At 44.4% G+C, this 19,554-nt stretch overlaps 1 protein-coding gene across 1 annotated transcript in view; it reads right to left on the reverse strand.

Moving 5' to 3' along the window:
* The window catches only part of LOC144825047 (uncharacterized), a 55,324-nt gene that overhangs the window by 16,920 nt on the left and 18,850 nt on the right, over positions 1-19,554 (reverse strand). Inside the window, exons 4-6 of the mRNA XM_078683956.1 lie at positions 13,251-13,294; positions 12,516-13,093; positions 424-529 (exon numbers count right to left, since the gene is read on the reverse strand). Coding sequence (XP_078540082.1) covers positions 424-529; positions 12,516-13,093; positions 13,251-13,294 — 728 coding nt within the window. The remainder of the gene's footprint in view (positions 1-423; positions 530-12,515; positions 13,094-13,250; positions 13,295-19,554) is intronic.

The raw sequence follows: 19,554 nt of genomic DNA on the forward strand, positions 1-19,554 counted from the left end.
AGCATTATGCCATGATGTCATTGAGATGTAATTCGGGTAAAATGTCGTGTCATTGGGGCATGCGGAGAACTTGGCCAAACCAAACGAGATTAGCTGTTGTTTGTGTCAAGCGCCATTGAGCACTATTTTTAGCTGTAAGCACATCGTCGTGACAAAAATGGACACAGGAATACATTTTCCTCTAAAATATAGACCTCCATGCAAAGTTGGCATTTTTTGCATAATAGCATATCATTTTGCGTTATTTTGGGGTACTGCATGTCATTTCCACAAATGAAATTATGCATATTTTGCCGAGGCCTAAATTTTAATTCTTGCTTACGCAAATAACCGTTCTCAAATACATCACGTTCACGAAAAACTCTCAGTTGCCTGGTTCACGATATACAAAACCACAAATAAATAAATAGAAGCCATATGTACCTTGTTCATAGCATCCTTCATGTCAATGATGTTGAAAGCAGCTAATTGCCGCGCAAGTGCAAAAACCAGTGCTCTTCTCCCATTGATCACCGCATTGTGAATCAACCTGTCGGAAAAGAAGATTTCTTTATTTCAGATGTGTTTTAAAAATAATATCATGCTTGTCCAGACCAGGCTTCCTTGACGCTAGGAAGTCTTAAGGGGGCCTCTTCCAAGTAATCGTGAGGGTGCCTCTTGCAATACCCATACCCTCTATCTGACAAGCAGAGGAGCCCCCATTTATGTGTGGAAGTTTGTCCCCACACTGCAGGAGCTTTGGGGGTACCTGTTAAACCCCTGCTAGAATTGCCTTAAACCATGGACTATGATTCACCAAAATGCCAGGGGTAGCAGACATACCCTTTGTTATTAATGACATTGCAGGAAGTGACATCACAAGACCCCCGGACCCTACTTTTTCCGGGAAGGCATTTCACACGACCCTACCATCACAACAACTGACATCACTGAATTGCCATAATAACTGCATGATTTGTGTAACACGGACACGTGTCTATTTTAGATACCATCTATGTTAAAGTGATGACTTGTTCTTTACAAGTTCTAGAGCATAATACTTGACCTGAATAGTAGTTAGCAAGTAAAGTAAGTAAGCCTGACCTCTTTCAGTGGGTTGGTTCGTTTAGGGAAAATTTGAAAAGGATGGGGCTGAAATCGTGCATTTAAAGCACAGGTTTTACATGAATTTGCTAAAATGCTATAGGCGATGAAAGGACTCCCAAATATTCAAATCCTTTCATATTGTGCCAAGCCGTTGACACTTGACTTTCCCCAGGAGCTGACCAGCATTTTTACATTTTTCAAAATGGGGTATGGGTGCCTCCATATGTCATACATTCGCTCCATTGTGCAAAGGGGCAACATTTTGTCATGGGTGCCCGTTCATTCCATTGGTGCCACCTTATATCAAAAATGACATAAAACATAAAAGTGCCAACATTTTGGATTTTATGCTATCCATATAGCATATATGATCCCTATGTCAGAAATCACCTTACTATGTCAGGGTCAGTATTTTGTCTTGGTTGTCACCGTCCCATAAGCCAGGTTGCTCACCTTTATGCCAAGAATGGCCGCCATTGTGCTAATGCCAGCATTCTGCCACTGGTGTCTACATGCCAAGAATTTCACAAGCATGCCAGTATCTTTTGCCCTATATGCCATGAAGTACCTATAGAATGCCAATGCCAGTATTTTACCATTGGAGGCCTTTATCACAAGTGATATCCTCAGTGTGCCAGTATTTTTTCACAGGTGTCTGCCATGCTAATAATTGCTGCAAGTATGTCAGCTCCAGTATTTTGTCCTGGGTATCTTTATGAGACAATAATTACCTTCAGCATGCTGGGGTCAAAGACAAAGCGTCACATCATGCTCGCGCTCACACTCACATTTACTCACTAGCATTCATTCTCTCACTCACTATCACTCTTTCTCTCATTCATTCTCACTCACTCTCTTACACCCCTTACACTCATTCTTATTCATTCCCACCCACTTGCTTGCATTCACTCTTAACCCCTTCGCTGCGGGGGTTATTCCCCCGCTGTGCTGGGGGGGAGGGCGGTACACACAGTGCCCACATGGTCATGGCGAGCTCAGCTCGTCATGAGCTGCGGCGCTCCAGTGCTCATGACGAGCTGAGCTAGTCACAGGTGCATTGGCTCCCGTGAAACGCTCAGCACAGCGGGGGAATTCTCCCCACAACTGAGCGTTCCATGGCTCATGACGAGCTGAGCTCGTCATGAGCACCTGAGAGCCATGGCGTCATGAGCACGGAAGGTGTTACCCTCACTCCTTCTCACCCACTCATACTTAGTGACACTCAGGTCCAGGCTTACTAACATTTTGCACTGGGTGTGCGCCACTTTGTGATTCAAACTCGGCACAAAGTATCCAAAGCAAATCAGCATTTGAGTTGGAAAGTAAACCCAAGCAGCTCAAAGTTGCACTATGCGCTGCTTTGCATTAAGCTTGCATTAAGTAGCCATTCCAATGGTGGTCCATAGATGTTCCAATGTAACCACCCATAGGTTTGGACGCAGATCCCTATCTCCCAAAATTGGTAGAAAGGAATTTGCACTCAAATCTTACACCTCCTCAAGGCAAGCATAACAAGGAGAAGTGTTTTAATTTATCCTTGTTTTTACAGCTTTGCATGTGTGCGGCATTGCAGAGCACACACACAAAGTGGGAAAAGCCCCAAAGCACAGTTATTGTACTGGAAGGGACACCTTCCAATACAAAACCTATGCTTGAGAGAGCACACACACCATTGCACTAAGGAACAAAAGCACGCCAGCACACGCGGGAGAAGAAATTAACCACACTTTAGTAGATATGCCACATTTTTTCTCTCTCCCTTTGATGCAAGTCAGCAGAGCAACTTTGGTGCAGAATAGTACATCAGGACCTCAATCTCACACAATCGCACTCACTACCTGTCACTGATTCTCACTCACTTTTCCTCACTCACACATACAACAAACACTTGCTTACACATACATGCTATCTTCTCACTCAAACACACTCCCACCCGCAAGCATGTATACAACATACATTTAAAACCATTTTTACGTCACCAGAGGTCCTTTTCCATTTTTTCTTAAAGTTAATAACAGAATATTTTTCACTGTAAGTACAATGAAAAAGGGCAGACAAATAATAAAAGCAGAGCTTCTCTGTGTTCTTAGCACTGGTTTTGCCACCTCTGAGGCCAGGGGTTGCAAAAGCAGTGCAAGGGGTCACAGGAGGCAAACCAGGGGTCGAAGCTTTAACCTCTGGCGACCCCTAAAAGATGTCCATGCCTTAAACATCTAGATATTTCTTATCCCCAGTAGGCACGCAGGTGCTCCGGTGACCTACGCTGTCTACCTGTATAGTTGGATGATATGGTGTGCCCAGTGACGGTGTAACTGCCGTATGGCAAATATGATTTAGGCTCTATGGGCCATATTATCAAGAACGGCGATAACATTATCGCTGTTTTAGCGGCAGGAAACTGCCGCTAAAACGGCGATAATGGGCTTGATAATATGCCCTTGTGAATTCCCATAGAAGCCTAGGTTCACACCAGAACCTGGGCTACTATGGGAATTCACAAGGGCATATTATCAAGCCCGTCATCGCCGTTTTAGCGGCTGTTTCCTGCCACTAAAATGGCGATAATGTTATCGCCGTTCTTGATAATATGGCCCTATGTGCTCTGACCTTTGCCTAGTAGGCAAACATGATTTAAGATAGGCGGGATGAGACCTGTATAGTGATGTGTGGTGATTCAGGTGTCCTACCTGCCTAACCTAATGACCTGCACCTTATACATAGTAATGATATTTTCTTGATGACTAGTGCAACTTATAAGCCTGGCGATGGTGCACTACATGTGATGTTATGACTATGCCTTAGGGCAGAGTGATATGCGATATATGACATTGATTTATTCTTATGACCAGTGCCTAGTGGCACAGTAATCCATGTAACTGTGGTCTTATGTAGCTTATGTGCATCTTAATGACAAGCGCCTATTGGTGCAGTGATTTATGTTATGTGATCTAATGTGCTTCACATGCTACAAAGTGATGTATGGTCTAATGTATTTTCGTGTGTAATACGAAGGATATTTTTATATACCCTTGTGTGGAGTCTCTCTATTTGTGGTGTGCCTAGCATGTCACTAGTGTGTGTGTGTGTTTGTGTGTGTGTGCTTTACACATTGCCTCTGGGATAAGCCTGACTGCTCTGCCAAGTTACAAAGGGGGTGAGCAGGGGTTATCTTGGGTGTGTCATTTTATCTAGAATCCTGGAGCATGACTGGCTTGTTAAATATTTGCTCACCAGTCTGCCTTTCACGGCAAGACATCTGATCCACAGCTGTTTTTCATTCTGTATAAATGGGATTACATCAAAGCCAGGCACACCTACTTCCAGGGAACTGTGGTGGCGAAGGGCAGAGACTTCGAACCTCTCAGAGGCGTAGCTATGAATAGTGCAGCAGGTGTAATGGCACCAGATCCCAAGGGTCTGAGGGCGCAACAGCACCCCGAACAGTAGCTCTTTTTACTTTAATATGAAATTAAGGATGCAGCCCCAATTGTTTGGCTTGCTTTAGAGCCCAATGCACTCTTGCTACGCATTGAACCTCCCTAGTTTTTTTTATTTTGTTTCAATACAAATACATTTGTCAGAATTTCTTTCTTACATGGATGTATTGTTATACATTAAGTAGTACATTACGATTTAGGTTATCGTCATCATTAACTCTTTCACCTATATAGATCTCATAACTATAACGGTGAAAATATATAGTTAGTCCATGTTGCCATTACATCACTGTTGACGTGTCTCCTCAAGCATCCTGTCCTCTTATGCATTATGCCCACACCTGAATCATCTTCACTTGTAAACGGTGTCATTTCCTAAGAATTTTACACTCATATCCGCCCATGTCGTGTCCGCTGAACATATGGTTTTGGCATTTATCGTGTCCTTGTGACCCCTCCCTGTGTGCCCTATGTGGAGATCACGTGTAAGTAGTCAGTTGCATTATCTCGTTCCATTTAGGGGGCGTCTCATCTGTTACTACTTGTATCGCCCAAAGTATAGTGTCCCACTCTGTAATTGTCAATCCTCCCTCCTCTGTGTTTGTGTAAGGGTTAGTACCTGTATCTCTGCTATCATCCACTTCTGTAGATCCTGTAGCCACTTGTGCATTATAGGGGCAGTAGGACCTTGTAAAGTTTCATTTTAGAAGGAGTAAGGCCAGATCTATTAATCTGGATATAATCTCGGCATTTTTTGGACCTTGGAGACATCTAGGAGCATATTACCAAGGGTGGCGATAGGCAATTATCGCCGGTTTAGCGGCCGTTTTCAGCCGCTAAGCGGCGATAATTCTATTGCTCTATTAGCAAGCTGTCGCTAATTGATGTTAGCGACAGCTTTTAGGCGATAGCGAGCGGTTTGGGGCCCGCTTTGCATGTCAGCGATATTTATCGCTAATGACATGCAAAGTGGGCATACCCAACCTGTTAGCGACTGAAAGCAGTCGCTAACGTCGCTATTGCCTATTAGCAAGGCAGGCGTAGCAATGGAAATATTCCCGCTGTCGCCAAAAACTAATGCCTGCTCAGACCAGTTCTTAGCCTTGTTATCCAATGGGAGGAGGATAACATGGCTAAGAGCATTTTGTCGCTAATGCGTGAATATCGCTGTATTCTCCGCGATATTCACGCATTTCGCCGCTATCGCTGGATATTTTAGCACAATGGAGAAAAACGTTGCTAATAGCATGTTTTCTACGCTAACATATCCAGCGATAGGCAGCGATAAAAAAATCGTCGCTAATCCTATTTAGCGATAATTATCGCTACTTGTTGGTAATATGCCCTCTAGTCCCTTGCCCATATTGTACCATGTGACCTCAATCAGCGGCGCCCAATAAGACTGTATAACTGGACAGTGCCACACCATGTGGAGAAAATCTGCATGATCAGTTTTGTATTTAATTCATGCCAATATTCACCCTAGATATATTTTGGCTATTCGTGCTGGGGAAAGGTAAGTTTGATGTAGGCAATTTAGCTGGTTATATTTAATAAGCACGTTCCTGTTTACTATTTCAGTGTAGTCTAAGATCTTTGTACATTCTTTGGTCAGTATTTCTTCACATACCTGATGCTCTCAGGTCTACTTAAGTGAGGTGATGGGAGGGTAGAAGGATGAGTTAAAACTCTGAGCATGCATGTGCCTGCGTTGTGCAGTGCACCATGTGTAATAAGTATAGGCAAAGCTTCTGATTTCAGGGGCTGGCTGCACCATTATTCCATACCGTTTCCATCGCATTGACCAATGCATTATATGTCAGGACTTGACCAACATGGAGGACATAATGATCCACCTGCACCGGAAACGTAGTAAGTCTACCGTTCCCATTTATGTCACCTTATACTTTAATATAAGTTTGTGTCCAATCTTGAACACGGGATGCCTTACCCCAATAGCCCCTTCCGGTATGTTTCTCAGTGACAGGCTCAAGGAATACGGGGCTGAAGACCCTAGTTTAAGGGTGTACTTGTGCCAGCATTCGCTAACAGTAAACAAAGATTTGGGATATTATCTTCAGACTTTCCACTGCTATACATCAGCTGCAGGAGATCACCATTGCTAGTAATGTTCACTATGTCTATGCATCTGGGATCTGTTTCCACCGCCAGTCATCGTGCCATCCAACCATCTGGGCAGCTAAGCAGTAGTCCTCTAGGTTGGGCACCCTGATCCCTCCTGCATCCAATGGGCACATCACTTTGTCTATTGATATATGCCTTCTATGTTGGGCCGAGATCAATCCAACAAAATGGATTTAATATCTCTAAACTAGTGGCCCAGAATAGCCAGTGGGAGTGCCGTGAAAAATCAACCTGGGCAGGATTACCATTTTCATAAAGGTCTACTTCTTCCCCAATTGTCACCCTATAAGGAGATTTCATTAGTGAATCTGGCTGAAATCTCCATGTTGGTACATCTAGAGAGTTAATGGGTTATGGCCCGAGTCAGAAGGGCATAGGTGATCTGCAATATGAAGTTGATGGGTTAGATCTTCAGTTCCCTTATACATATCTAACAGCGTATGCATGTCATTCATGGGTGAATTGAATAAGTATTCCCAAGAAGTTGAATGAAGCGCTCCCCATAAATCATATAGACCTAAGGAGGAATTGCATATGGTACTGCTTCATCGGGGAACCCAACCCTCGGACAGTCCACAATAGGAAAGTATCATTCTGGCTCGTGATGGTAATGTATCAGCCTCCATACAACGGGGACTTCCCTAAGGGACATGCCACATTCCAGAAACAATGGGAAGGGTAATGAGGGACAGGTGGACACCCAGCAGTGTGTCATGGTCTGTGTCAGTCCAACAGCATTGCCCCAACACAGATTGTTCCCAGGGAGGTGATGGCATATGATTGTGCTATGTTTGACAACGTGTAACTAAATTTGGACTGGTCTTAACATCCCTAGTCTTTGCAGAACGTGCTTTGACCACCGCAACATCAACAGGTAGCATGAAATGTTACGAACCGAACTCTACTCTCTCACTTTTGTAACTATACAGTAGCCTATGAGGGAAGAACAAAGGGAAAATATCTCAATATTTACTTCCAAATGTCCGCCTCACCATTGTGGGCATTAGTAGGGCTGTGTATGGAGGGAGACTACCACCCTCAGTTAACCATACAGATCTTACCCCAGAACACCCCAGACAGGGATTACGAATTCACCACATGGTTCAGTATTTGATCTGATGGTGGGGTCAAGAGATATCCTCTGTTGTCATAGGGGTAATGATGGGACCTTTCTGAGATTCAGGCACAATGTCCAAATATATTTGAGTTGCTTAGTCCATGTTGCAGCAGCAGCCTCCTAGAAGCCTGCAGATCCATCTCCAAAGCGGCCCACGCAGCCACACTTGTTCTTTAATGGGAGTTTTTATAGGGATTCCCATGCATAGCGGTCTAGTCCTCTGTCTTTTGGATTTCTCTGTGCATTTTCTCATTTGTGCAACATTCTCTCATTTGCACAATTTACTGCCAAGCCAACAAATTGTCAGGATCATAAAAAAGTGAGTTTTACTCTTCGCTACCACTCTGAGTTTTCAATGTTCATTTGACCTCTAGCAAGCTCTGTCTTTTTCCACACAAGTGTGGTATAGTCAGTTGGAAAATTTCGAACCTACTGACTCCAGGGAAGTACAAGAGTTGTTTCTCAAAGTTAAATCTGGGTCACCTCTAGAGCCATTTATAGCGTGCATCTTTGCATCCAGCCGCGGCCGATGTAGGGAAGCATAGTGGGATGGGCGGGACTTGGAGGAAGTGGACAGACGACGGAATAAGATTTAATTATTTATTTAATCTTCCCTATTCCATCGTCTGTCATCTTCCGCCCCATCCCACCCTGCCCTGCCCCGCCTCCCACACTTACATGCACTGTCCGCGGCTGGACGGAAAGATGCAAGCTATAAATGCATCTTCTGGTGACCCTGATTTATCTTTGAGAAACAACTCTTGTACTTCCATGGAATCAATAGGTTCAACATTTTCCAACTGGCTGAGTTTATTTTTAGATGGATAGTCATATCTATCATAATTACACGATACCTCAGGCAAATGATGAAATTCCTCAGAAATTTTCCCTACCTTGTCCTGTAAGTGAGCGGACAAGGCACTACACAGATCTGAATAAGCCAGAATTGAGGACCAGCCAAAATTGGGATTGGCGAATGCTTTCATTGCATTGAAAATCTCTTTAGCAGAGTTTCCTGAGTTACGACTGATAGCAACTGAAAAGTTTCTGTGGATTACCCCTAGCAGTTTTAGATAAGTGTTCAGAGCCAATTTGTATGCCTCTTTTTCCAAAAGCTGTTTGGAGCAGTGCCATACTCTCTCCATTTTTTGCTCTCTATTTTAAGCTGCTTATGAAACCAGGGTGCCTGCTGTTTATACTGAGTGCTAATAAGCACATCTACTAGGATCTATTTAATCTTGAGCTTTAATCAATGATTCCTGATGCCTTTCCACTGCAGAGTCAATGTCCGTGGCTGGCTCCATTTCTAGCAATTGTAGACGGGGACCTAAGTTACTAGGATTCTTTTTTTTTTTAAGAGCGAGAACAACTGTTTCCTCATCTTTTGAGAACCCTAGTAATTACCAAATGAAAGCTCAACCTTAATGATACAATTCTCTGTCCAGGATAGTGGTAGAGAGCTGGCAATATTCTACTGCTTGGCGTTTTTAGGGGTGGACACATTTGTGATTAACATGGATTTTATTTTGTATTTTGTAAGGGGTTTATAACAAGACATATTGGAACATATTTGATACTGTTGACTTTTTTGAGCTTCTTGACTACTCTCCGGCCCGCCCTGGTTTGTACCTTTTGATGGAGAGAGCCTTGCAGCTTCCTGCTATTTTTCCTTTTGTTGCCCATTTGTAGCCACCGTTTTCAGGATGGTGACTCTAAAGTGCTCTATTCGAGTACTGGGGCAATCCTTAAAAGGAAGTCAGCAGTGCGGACACGCAGCAGACACACGCAATGGGTAAATTGTTTTGGAGCCGCTTGCCTGCCAAAAGCAGGCCTGTCGGCATCCATCCATGCCAGACCGTCGCCAGATACCAGAACCCCTGCCCAAATCCCCTCAGGATTCCGGGATGAGGTGGACATATTCCAGTGAGGTATTACATTCTCTAAGAAGGAGTGGGAGCATAGTAGGTGGACGGGAAGGACAGTGCTTAACACATTCTCCACTGCCGCATAAGTACAGTGGTCTAAGGATTTGGAACATCCAATAAAGTCTAGAGCAGTTTGAGTCTATACTCAGATGAGCACTCTGCAATATCAGGTCTCCCTCTAAACATGTGTCATATACCTGGGATTTTCTGCCATTTTGCAACCTGTATGTATGCTTTTTCGCGGCAACTTGGTTACACACGGGTGCTTTACCTCACATTACATTGCTGTTGCTATTTTGGATCACTATAAACTGGTCAAACTGGATAGAGTAGACAGGTCAGGAGGGAGGGTAGCAATTGCCTTTTCTAACAAGCTCAACGTTTCTGCTCTGGAGTCCCATCTGTCTGATTGGGTAAAAATACGACTGTTTCAATCTGACTCTCCCAATTACATAAAATGGAGAGAGTCTTTGATCTACTACCCTCTGGGACCCTAAAAACCAATCTAGTTTAACACTGTTAGAATTGTTACTTCCGCATAGTCTTAAAGCAAACATTTTTACTGTTGGATGATTTTAACTACCATGGTGAAAATGTCAGTGACTGAGACGTTTCTCAACTAATACCTGATGTGGATTCTGTGGAACACAACAGTCAGTTAAAGGGCTGACTCACGAAGCCAGTCATTTCAAACAGAAAATGTTGATTCAGATCACTTATTGCATTCCTGCTAGGCCTTTAAACAATCCCTCAGGTTTAACAGTGCAAGCCACGCCAAACAAAGATAGGGATCAAAGCATTAATGCCTGTACCAGTCCTAACGTCCCAGGAAGTAATATAGAGCAAAAACAAGGTGCAAGTTGCTTGAGACACAATCCCCTCAGTCCCAAAAAAGAGAAAAAGGAGCAAATTCCCCTTGTCTCTCAAAATTAATATGCACAGAATAGCTCTGCACCCTTCAAATGGTTCAAAATAATAGTTTTATCACAATATTAGTTTTTAAACATCTCATTTAGCCAGTTTCTAGTTATAAATGGTTCAAAACTGTACACTTGTTTTCCCAAATGTAGTCAATCAAAAACTCTTGAAGTTTAAAAGGTATTCTTTATTCAAGTTGTTGTAAATGGAATAGCCAACGCGTTTCGTCCGCTATTGGACTTCTTCAGGGCTATAACAATACACAAAACAAAAATACTCTGGGATCCAGAGATAATAGTAATCCCCCGCTGGGCTCTGACCAGGGTTTGTGATGATTTGCTGTGCCTCTCAGCATGGAGTAATTAAGCATTGTAGCAGGGATAACTTGAGGATTTGATTGGTAAGGCAGGAGCTCATAGCCTAAGTGTTTGCCATTTTCTGCTGCTTAGCCACATTCTTACGTCCTTTGTTTCATGATCCCTCAGGTGGCTTGATATGATTAATTCCAAAAATGTCCCAATTTATGACTGACAGTAATTCATTAAAGCTCCATTGCACTCAAAAATCCTTCTTCATATGCAGTGATACTCGCCATGATACAATATTGCACTGGCATAAATTACAAAGTGAAAAGAGGGAGTCACATAGTGGGATTTATTAGGAAAAAATAGAGTTTATTCAAGTTTGATTATTTTTTGTTCACAGAGAAAAATATTTTTTATTTCACACGCGCAGTGGCATTTTACCTTGTGCAATGAAGTAACAAGTAGAGATGTGCATGTGGAAATGTTTCTGCGTGATTGCAACTTAATAGTCACAAAGGTTTCTCAGGAGTATGTCTAAAAACCTAAAAAGCACAAGCTGCCTCCATTTCCCATAAGGCAGCTTCTCCTTGTTTAAAGCATCACCATCTCCTTTATGGAACAAGGGGGGCTTTAAAAAATAAGTTTCCAGTTTGGGAATACAAACATAGAGATGGTGATCTTCTGTTCCTTGCAGGCCACCATCTCTGTGTTTTTAGCCAATCATAAGGAGTCGCATATAGTGATCTGCCTAATTATTATTCATTATACTGGTTGTTCTGCAATTTTCTGCGACTGGAGATTTTGCAAATCAACCTATTAGTACATAGGTCCTATCGCAAAACTCCAGGCAGGGTGCAATAGGTTGGTGTGCATTCTGTAACCACTATTTGAGACCTGTTTAATGAACTTTGGGCCCCTGGTGATGACCTGAGTTTGGAAGCCTGGACTGACATGGTTTAACTCATTGTCCAATGTGGTCCACCTTTTTTAGATTACTGTCAAAAGTAATCATTTGTAGTGGTTGCAAGTGCACAAAATTAGGCCTGGGTGAAATTTAAATTGCGCTGTCATAATTCCCATAACTTCAGGAATTTTGCATCATGCTTATTATGCCGAGTTCCAGAAGTACACCAACTTGGTTAATTAAGAGCTGTTCCTGATAAAATTTACCACAAAATCCCACTTAAATGGCAAAAATTTACCATTGATCACTTGCAAATAACAGAAAGTTAATTATTATTGTTTGTGGTACTTGGATTGAATGTATCTTCACGTAAACAATTGATGCAAGGACACATTTCGCACTAAAATATATAGCAAATTGACAGATTTGCATTTTGCATAATTAAGTGTAATTTCGATACATTTTGTTAGAATTTTGGTTAACTACACAAAACAAAATTTCACACACCCCTAAATAAAATCATGTTTAAATTATTCATTTCATCACTTACATTGTATTGCCAATAAGTTAGGGGTGACAGAGGTGTATATGAGCACACACTAAATCAAATGATTTAATGTCACAAACACAATAATATTCAGATTGTACAAATTGAAGAAAATGAAATGATTTCCATACCCATTGCCATTTTCATCCAAAGCAAATAATACTTCCAGAGGAAGAGTATGCAGCCGAAGCTCTTCTTGTAGAATTTGAAACTGGAAGACGGAAAAAGCACAGTGATCTTGTTCTGATGAGAGATTTGGAGATGTCACTAATGCTGGGCAATTCTGTACAGGATCATAGTGCCCACCAGAACATTGAGATGAAGGACTGTGATTGTCGACGTCAGGAATATCAACACGAGCATCATCACTATAGTATTTGGAAAATGCTTCCTGAATCCTTGTGAAGCTTGGGCTCCCTGGTTGTTGAGCCTGAGCCCTTAAGCACTCTGGTGTTTCACCGTGAGGTTGTGCATGTGAATCTGGAGGGCTACCATGTTTGGTGTAGCACCTGTGTTTGTCCACACAGCTCTCGACAACATCCAGCAAATCATTTAATGTACCACCACCTTCCTCCTTGCAGCAACTGTTTAGGGCAGGTGTAGCAGCCCCATGAGGCTTCTGCTTCAAGTCCTTCTGCAGGATTTCGTACAGCGCATCCAACTCTTCATCTACAATCTTTCTTACTCTGAAATCCTCCCTGCTCTTGTTCTGAAAGTGAAAATACAATCATGAAATTGATCTGTAAATGGTAACATTTACTTTTATTTTCATAGTTATTTGTACTGTGAAACTAACAATAAGATCAAATCTAATATGAGGGCCAATTATTTTCTTGATCATCATTAACAAAAAAGATTATATTTACATGTTTGTGGCGTTTTGCTGAGTAAGGATGCACTCTTCCCTTTTCTGAGAAAGAGAAACAATATTTTATAAATTAGGTAACATTAATGAACATTTACAAATTGTTAGTAATTACATAAATGTAAGTAACTGAGTACAGCAAGCACTACCTACAGTCACAAAAAACTATACATAAGGTTTGTTGAATGACTGTAAGAGATCATTATAAGAGGGTTGATGATCTGTTTTTACTTGTAATATATCTCTCTCAATCTCCATGGTGAGACAGAAGCCCTCTCCATGACTTCCAGCTGCAGGAGTTCTGATCACCATCAAGACAATGAACAAACAGCCTTTTCACTGCATGTGGGTCTCATTAAATAGGCTCTTACTACTGTCTCTATCCTTTCTCACTCAGTGCTCTGACCAGGCTGCACACATGCCAAATTAAAATACTTCATTTTTCACCAAAACTATTCAGTATTAGCTTGATAAAACAGAACTTGAATATATGTGGATAGCACTGTGCTAATCCTATGCTTAAAAACTTTGATAGAAAAACAGACATTTGAGGTGAGCAGACCTAGAGTGTCGCTGGTGTTGAGAGTGCTCTAACAGGGGCTGCTTTCCACCTAAAATTGAGAACTACCCAGAGTTCTCTCCTTCTTTTTTGCATAATTTATGCGTCACTCTATGCCTGAAAGGGTTTTGTTTTGACTTAATACTGGGTGCTCCCTTGTGTCTGGACAAAGCTATACATCTCTGAAGAGCTCTAATTAGAGCGAAACACTGTGTCAGGGGTTGCTTTTACTCATTTCAGGTTGGCTTGAGTTGGTATTTTACTAATTCAAAGCTGTAATATTGTGCCTGGAGTGATAAATGGCTTTTGTAATTTTACAGCTCGGCAAGGACTGCACTACACTAGTCCTATGCTTAAAGACTTTGCTGTATAAATTTCAAAAGACTTTGTCATTTTCTATCTCGGCGTGGATAGCACTGTGCTAATCCTATGCTTAAAAACTTTGATAGAAAAACAGACATTTGAAGTGAGCAGATCTAGAGTGTCGCTGGTGTTGAGAGTGCTCTAACAGGGGCTGCTTTCCACCTAAAATTGAGAACTACCCAGAGTTCTCTCCTTCTTTTTTGAATATATGTATATGCATGTTTTTATCTATTGAATTCATTTATATAATAAATAGGGTCGATTGAAAAATCAAATAATTTTTTGCTTTAACATTTTTCAGATGATGGATAGAAATCATCATTGAGACACCACTGGCCCAATCCACTCTTGAATAGTGTCAGCCCAGCCTCAACATATCATTCTATGAGGCTCAACCAGCATTCAGACATTGTTTCTGGAAATGTGCTTCCCTGGCCAATCCAGTCCCACTCTCAGGAACCCTCAGTGTTTCAGTATATCCCACTAGATACTCCCCACAGACTAGTGGCCCGGCTACAGACTTTCCCAGCAGGCCTCCAGAGAACCTCAGCCAGCCATTGGTATCCACCCCCCCACACACAGAGACCACAACCAGCAGTCAGCATTCTCCTTAGTCACCTCGATGTGGCCCTTAGACACAGCAAACTCTCCCTCAGTCTGACACCAGGCACACTTAGTGCTTGATTTGTAGTTTGTTGGACAGGTTGTTCGAATCAAACCTGATGATTACCCCGGCTGTCTAATTTCAAGTGCATTATATGCTATGGAACTTGTAATATAGCAGACGGGATATCCGTTGCATTTGTTATGGAGTAACTGTACATCAAACTTTAAATCAGAACTCTAAATTCTGATGGGCTGAAACCTTTCCAGGCCAGATCATAACTTGCACCTGCAGAGGTTATCACCTTCAGCCCTCTATGAAACAAAACAACCAAAACAGGATTTAAAAACTTGATTCAAATATGTAACCTAGAAGTGACTTCCAATATCTAGAGAAATGCGAAAATTCAATCGGAATATCAGTTGACTTTCACCTCGTTTGAGTGACTTAAATTCCGACATTATCACTCCCTGCATGGTAGATTCCCCAAGTAGTCCTGTCTTTGATTCGAGTCATGGAGGTGGGATAAAATATTTTGTTCCCTGTAATAGTCTTTCATATTTATATCAGAGTTCATAACCAAATTAAATTTGCCACTTACTATAATTCCATCCACAGAGCAGTAGAAGAAGGACCACTTAATATGTGTTGAGTGAAAGGAAGGGTTTGAGTAGGCAGTTATTTAACGAAGGTGGGGTTAAATACTTTCACTTTGAATTCGGCCTCCCATAGTGTAAAATGTTTTGTTATCATCAGAGATTCCACTCGGTCTTACACAAGTCCATACATCCACATGCATCTGGATGCATTACCCAGTTTTGGCAAGGGTCCCTCACTAAAGAAGACGATATAACAATCTTTTTTTGCACACCAAGGGGAAAGTGAGAGGAAATTGCATGTAGGCGCAGCCTACCAGCTACAAATAATGAATACACGAGAAACCAAGGGGACTTAGGGGTCAATTCACAAGTGTGCGAAACATCACCAAACAAAAAATGCTAACGCACCTTTACACATCACAACCGATCGCGGGAAAATAACCCTGTGTTAACGTGGAATTCACAACAAGGTGGTACCATGTGATAGTCTGCCGAAACCACAGTCAATGTCCGCGATACAATCACCTCAACAGAGATAAAAACACAAACCTCAACACGAAAAAACATGCGATGGGCCAAAGCACGATTAGTAAATCAGAGATAAGCATCGCCAGGCCTGCAATACACACATGGCAGGTGGGAAAAATCTCAATAAAAGTAGAAAAAAGCACCCATACACAAACTGACCAACACCCAAGCACCATGGAGGCAGCCGGAGCAGGTGCAGAGGACGAGCGCAACCCCACAAGCACCCCGGACGACCAGCCTGGGACCTCGGAGACCGGCAAGGCCAAGGACAGGAGGAAGACGAAGTTCAGTCCGCAGGAAAACAGGATCCTAGTCACGGAGGTGATGGAACACCATCAACAACTGTTTGTCAACTCCAACGTGTCATTGGGAACCAAATATGGGATATGGCGGGACATCGTGGAGAAGGTGAATACCATCGGAGATCACAAGAGGTCAATGGATGAAGTCAAGAGGCGATGGATTGACATCAAGCAAATGACCAAGGAGAAACTCGCAGCCAACCAGAAGGCAGCAATGCAGACCGGAGGTGGAAGCCCAGCGTCACAGCTCGTGCTGGATAACATGGAGGAGCTGGTGTCGACAGTCATCAGTGTGGAGACTGTGGCCGGAGTCTGGCGACCCAACACTGCTCGACAGGACACAACACAACTGCAACAGGGTGAGTGACCACCAGGTACTGGGGGGATGGGTGGAGAAGGCCACAATGGCACACATGGACAATCAAGCAGGGCACAGGGCACACCCACAATGACTCTGGGTCATGGCCCTGACCTACACACTGTCACAATGTACAATGCCATGCTGTCTGTATGTCAACATGTACCACGTGGCTACATACATGTGGACACATTGTAATACACCATCTCCCCTTCACATTGCAGAGGCACCGTCAACACCTCCTGCACAGCGGTCCCAGCCACTCTTCACTGATGACAAGGAGGGCACCACCAGCATCGACACCCAAGCCCTCCAACACATCATGGACATCATCCGCAACTGACCTCCAGGATCAGGGCAGCCCAGCTGCATCGAGGAGACCCCACCTACTACCCAAACCACCCTGAAGGAGGCACCCACAGCCCCAACAGTTTCCCAAGATCCCCAGGAACAAACCATGGCCTTCCAACGGCCAGAGGGAGACAGCTGAGCAGGTGTGGGTGGGGTTTGGCCTCATTGCTACCAAACTGGATGCCATCCATGGGTGTCTAGGTCCATCAGGGACCAGCTCCAGTCCCTGAGATACCCACGGCTCGCTCCATGGTCTCAAATGAGCCCTGACTGACATTGCCTGGAGTCATGACACAGAGAGAAGAACACCTGTCCGCTCTGATTTGCTCCAGCGATTCCAGCCATGAGCTGGCACACATGCGGAGGCTCAAGGAGGGCATGGTGCGAATGGAGGTGGAAAGGATGGCAGCCACTGCTGCACATCAGCGAAATGTAGCTGGGATCTACCATCCCCCGCAGATCCTCGTCATGGCATTGCTGCCGCAAGGCGTGGCGCTGATGAATGCTGCAGCCCCCACACCGTCCACATCTCTGCCCCCCTAGTGTGTCAGTGCCTCATAGTGCCGCAGGCGTATCCACTCCGGCACCTGATGTGTCACTGCCACAGTGTGGCCGACAATCCTCCTCCGGACCCTGATGTGTCAGTGGCACACAGTGCTGTAGCTGGTACTGCAACACCCACAGGTGGGGCAGAGCACACATACGAGGATGAGGACATGTATGGAATTGTTGTCAGAAGGAGGCACTAGCATTCATTTCCGCTACCTGGCCTGTTTCTGCTTGGTGCCGCACATGGCCTCATGACCTCCCACTGCCCCCGATACACTCCGCTGCACTCTCCTTGGACCACGACATGGACTAACATATCCTGTTTAATGACCAATGACACAGCGACCAGACTGCGGACTGTACCCTTCCTCTTCCGCAGTACCTGCCATACCCAGAAGGACTCTGGCTGGCCCTCTCCGGGCCCATATTTTGTGGTTTGCTTGGCATGGCCTGTACCGCTCCAGCTGGATGTGCAATAAACATCCAGTAATGCACTGCTGTGTCATGTCTTTCATCATTCATGTATGACTGTGTGGATGAATGTAGGGACAGTGCTTTCCCTTACGTCAATGATGCTCATCTAGTGGGATGCCAGTCACTGTGTGCTACATTGCCTATTTTGTTCCAGGTGCCGTGGACACCACAACAGGGTAACACGCATTAGTCACTTCCTTGTCTGGACATGGACTGAACCGCGCCCAGAGCCCCCAAGTCATTGTTGGAAGCCCTGCGCTGGTCCGGCGTACACCAGGCCAGACCTCTCAGCTTACGCTCCAAGGGGGGGCCACATAGCTAACTGTCACAGGCGTACTCGCTGGTGGTGTACAGGTCACTGGTCCAATTGTCAGCATGTCACGGCCACTCCCTGACTGCAGATTTGCATTCGCACCACACCCATCCGGCACAAGCGTCACAGACCATGTGACCCAGAAAATATAAGGGGCCGACAACGTCACATTCCCCTCTGCCGGTGGTGACTGTATGACGGACGCTACACAGTGCTCAATCATAAAGAGCCCATGAGTTGCTGTGCACAGGGTTAGTGGCACCCAAAGCCTTGCAGTCGTCACGGGCCTACCACCACATGCCGCTGACTGGCGCTGACTGGTGTTGCACAGGGTTAGTGGCACCCGAGGCCTAGCGGCCATTACAGGCCTACCACCACGTGGCCCTGACTGGCGTGGCACAGGGTTAGTGGCACCCGTAATAGCTGAGCGGGTATGCAGCCTGCGATGATGACGTGTGCACTCATGTGGTCTCCGCCATTGAAGACTCAGGACTCAGCGTCATGTGTGAGACCTGTTGGACAACGGGGCAGGCCCGCATGATGAGGACCATGCCATGGTGGTGCGACCAGGGACTGGAGCTTGCACGGGCACGTGGTGTGCCTACAGATGGACACACCGGTGGCATCAGGTGAACAGTGTGGCCTGTGTGCGCAGGGGCGGTGGGGTTTCTCTCTCTCCCTTCCTTTCCTTCTCTCTCTCACACTTTCTCCCTTCCCTCTCTCTCTATCTCTCTCTCTCTCTCCCTTTCCTTCTCTCTCTCACTCTCTCCCCCTTCCCTCTCTCTCTCTCTCTTCATTTCCTCCTCTATCTCTCTCACTTTCTCCCTTCTCTCTCTCTCTCCCTTCCTTTCCTTCTCTCTCTCTCACACTCTCTCCCTTCCCTTCTCTCTCTCTCTCACTCTCCCTTCCCCTCTCTCTCCCTTCCTTTCCTTCTCTATCTCTCTCACTCTCTCCCTTCTCTCTCTCTAGCACTCTCTCTCTCCCTTCCTTTCCTTCCGCATTGGTGTTTTGTGTTGTGTTTCAATAAAGTTTTTGGTTGTTACTTCAGTGCTGTGTGATTGTTTCTCATTCTTCTGGCCACACATTGTGTATTTATTTTGGCAATGTGGGTCATCATGCGATGTTGTGGCTCTTGTGTCGTGCACAGTATGTGTATGTCGGGGGAGGGGGCTGGGCTGGTCTGGGGTGGTGGCGGGGGATGTTGTGGCCCTCATGGGTATCGGAGCTGCATGATCATTGTCTCTGTGGCATCTGTGAATCTTCAGGTGTGGCTCTTGGCTGGGCTCCCTTTCATGCTGTGTGTGG

This window comes from Lissotriton helveticus, chromosome 3_1 (assembly GCF_964261635.1).
Source record: "Lissotriton helveticus chromosome 3_1, aLisHel1.1, whole genome shotgun sequence".
NCBI lineage: Eukaryota > Metazoa > Chordata > Amphibia > Caudata > Salamandridae > Lissotriton > Lissotriton helveticus.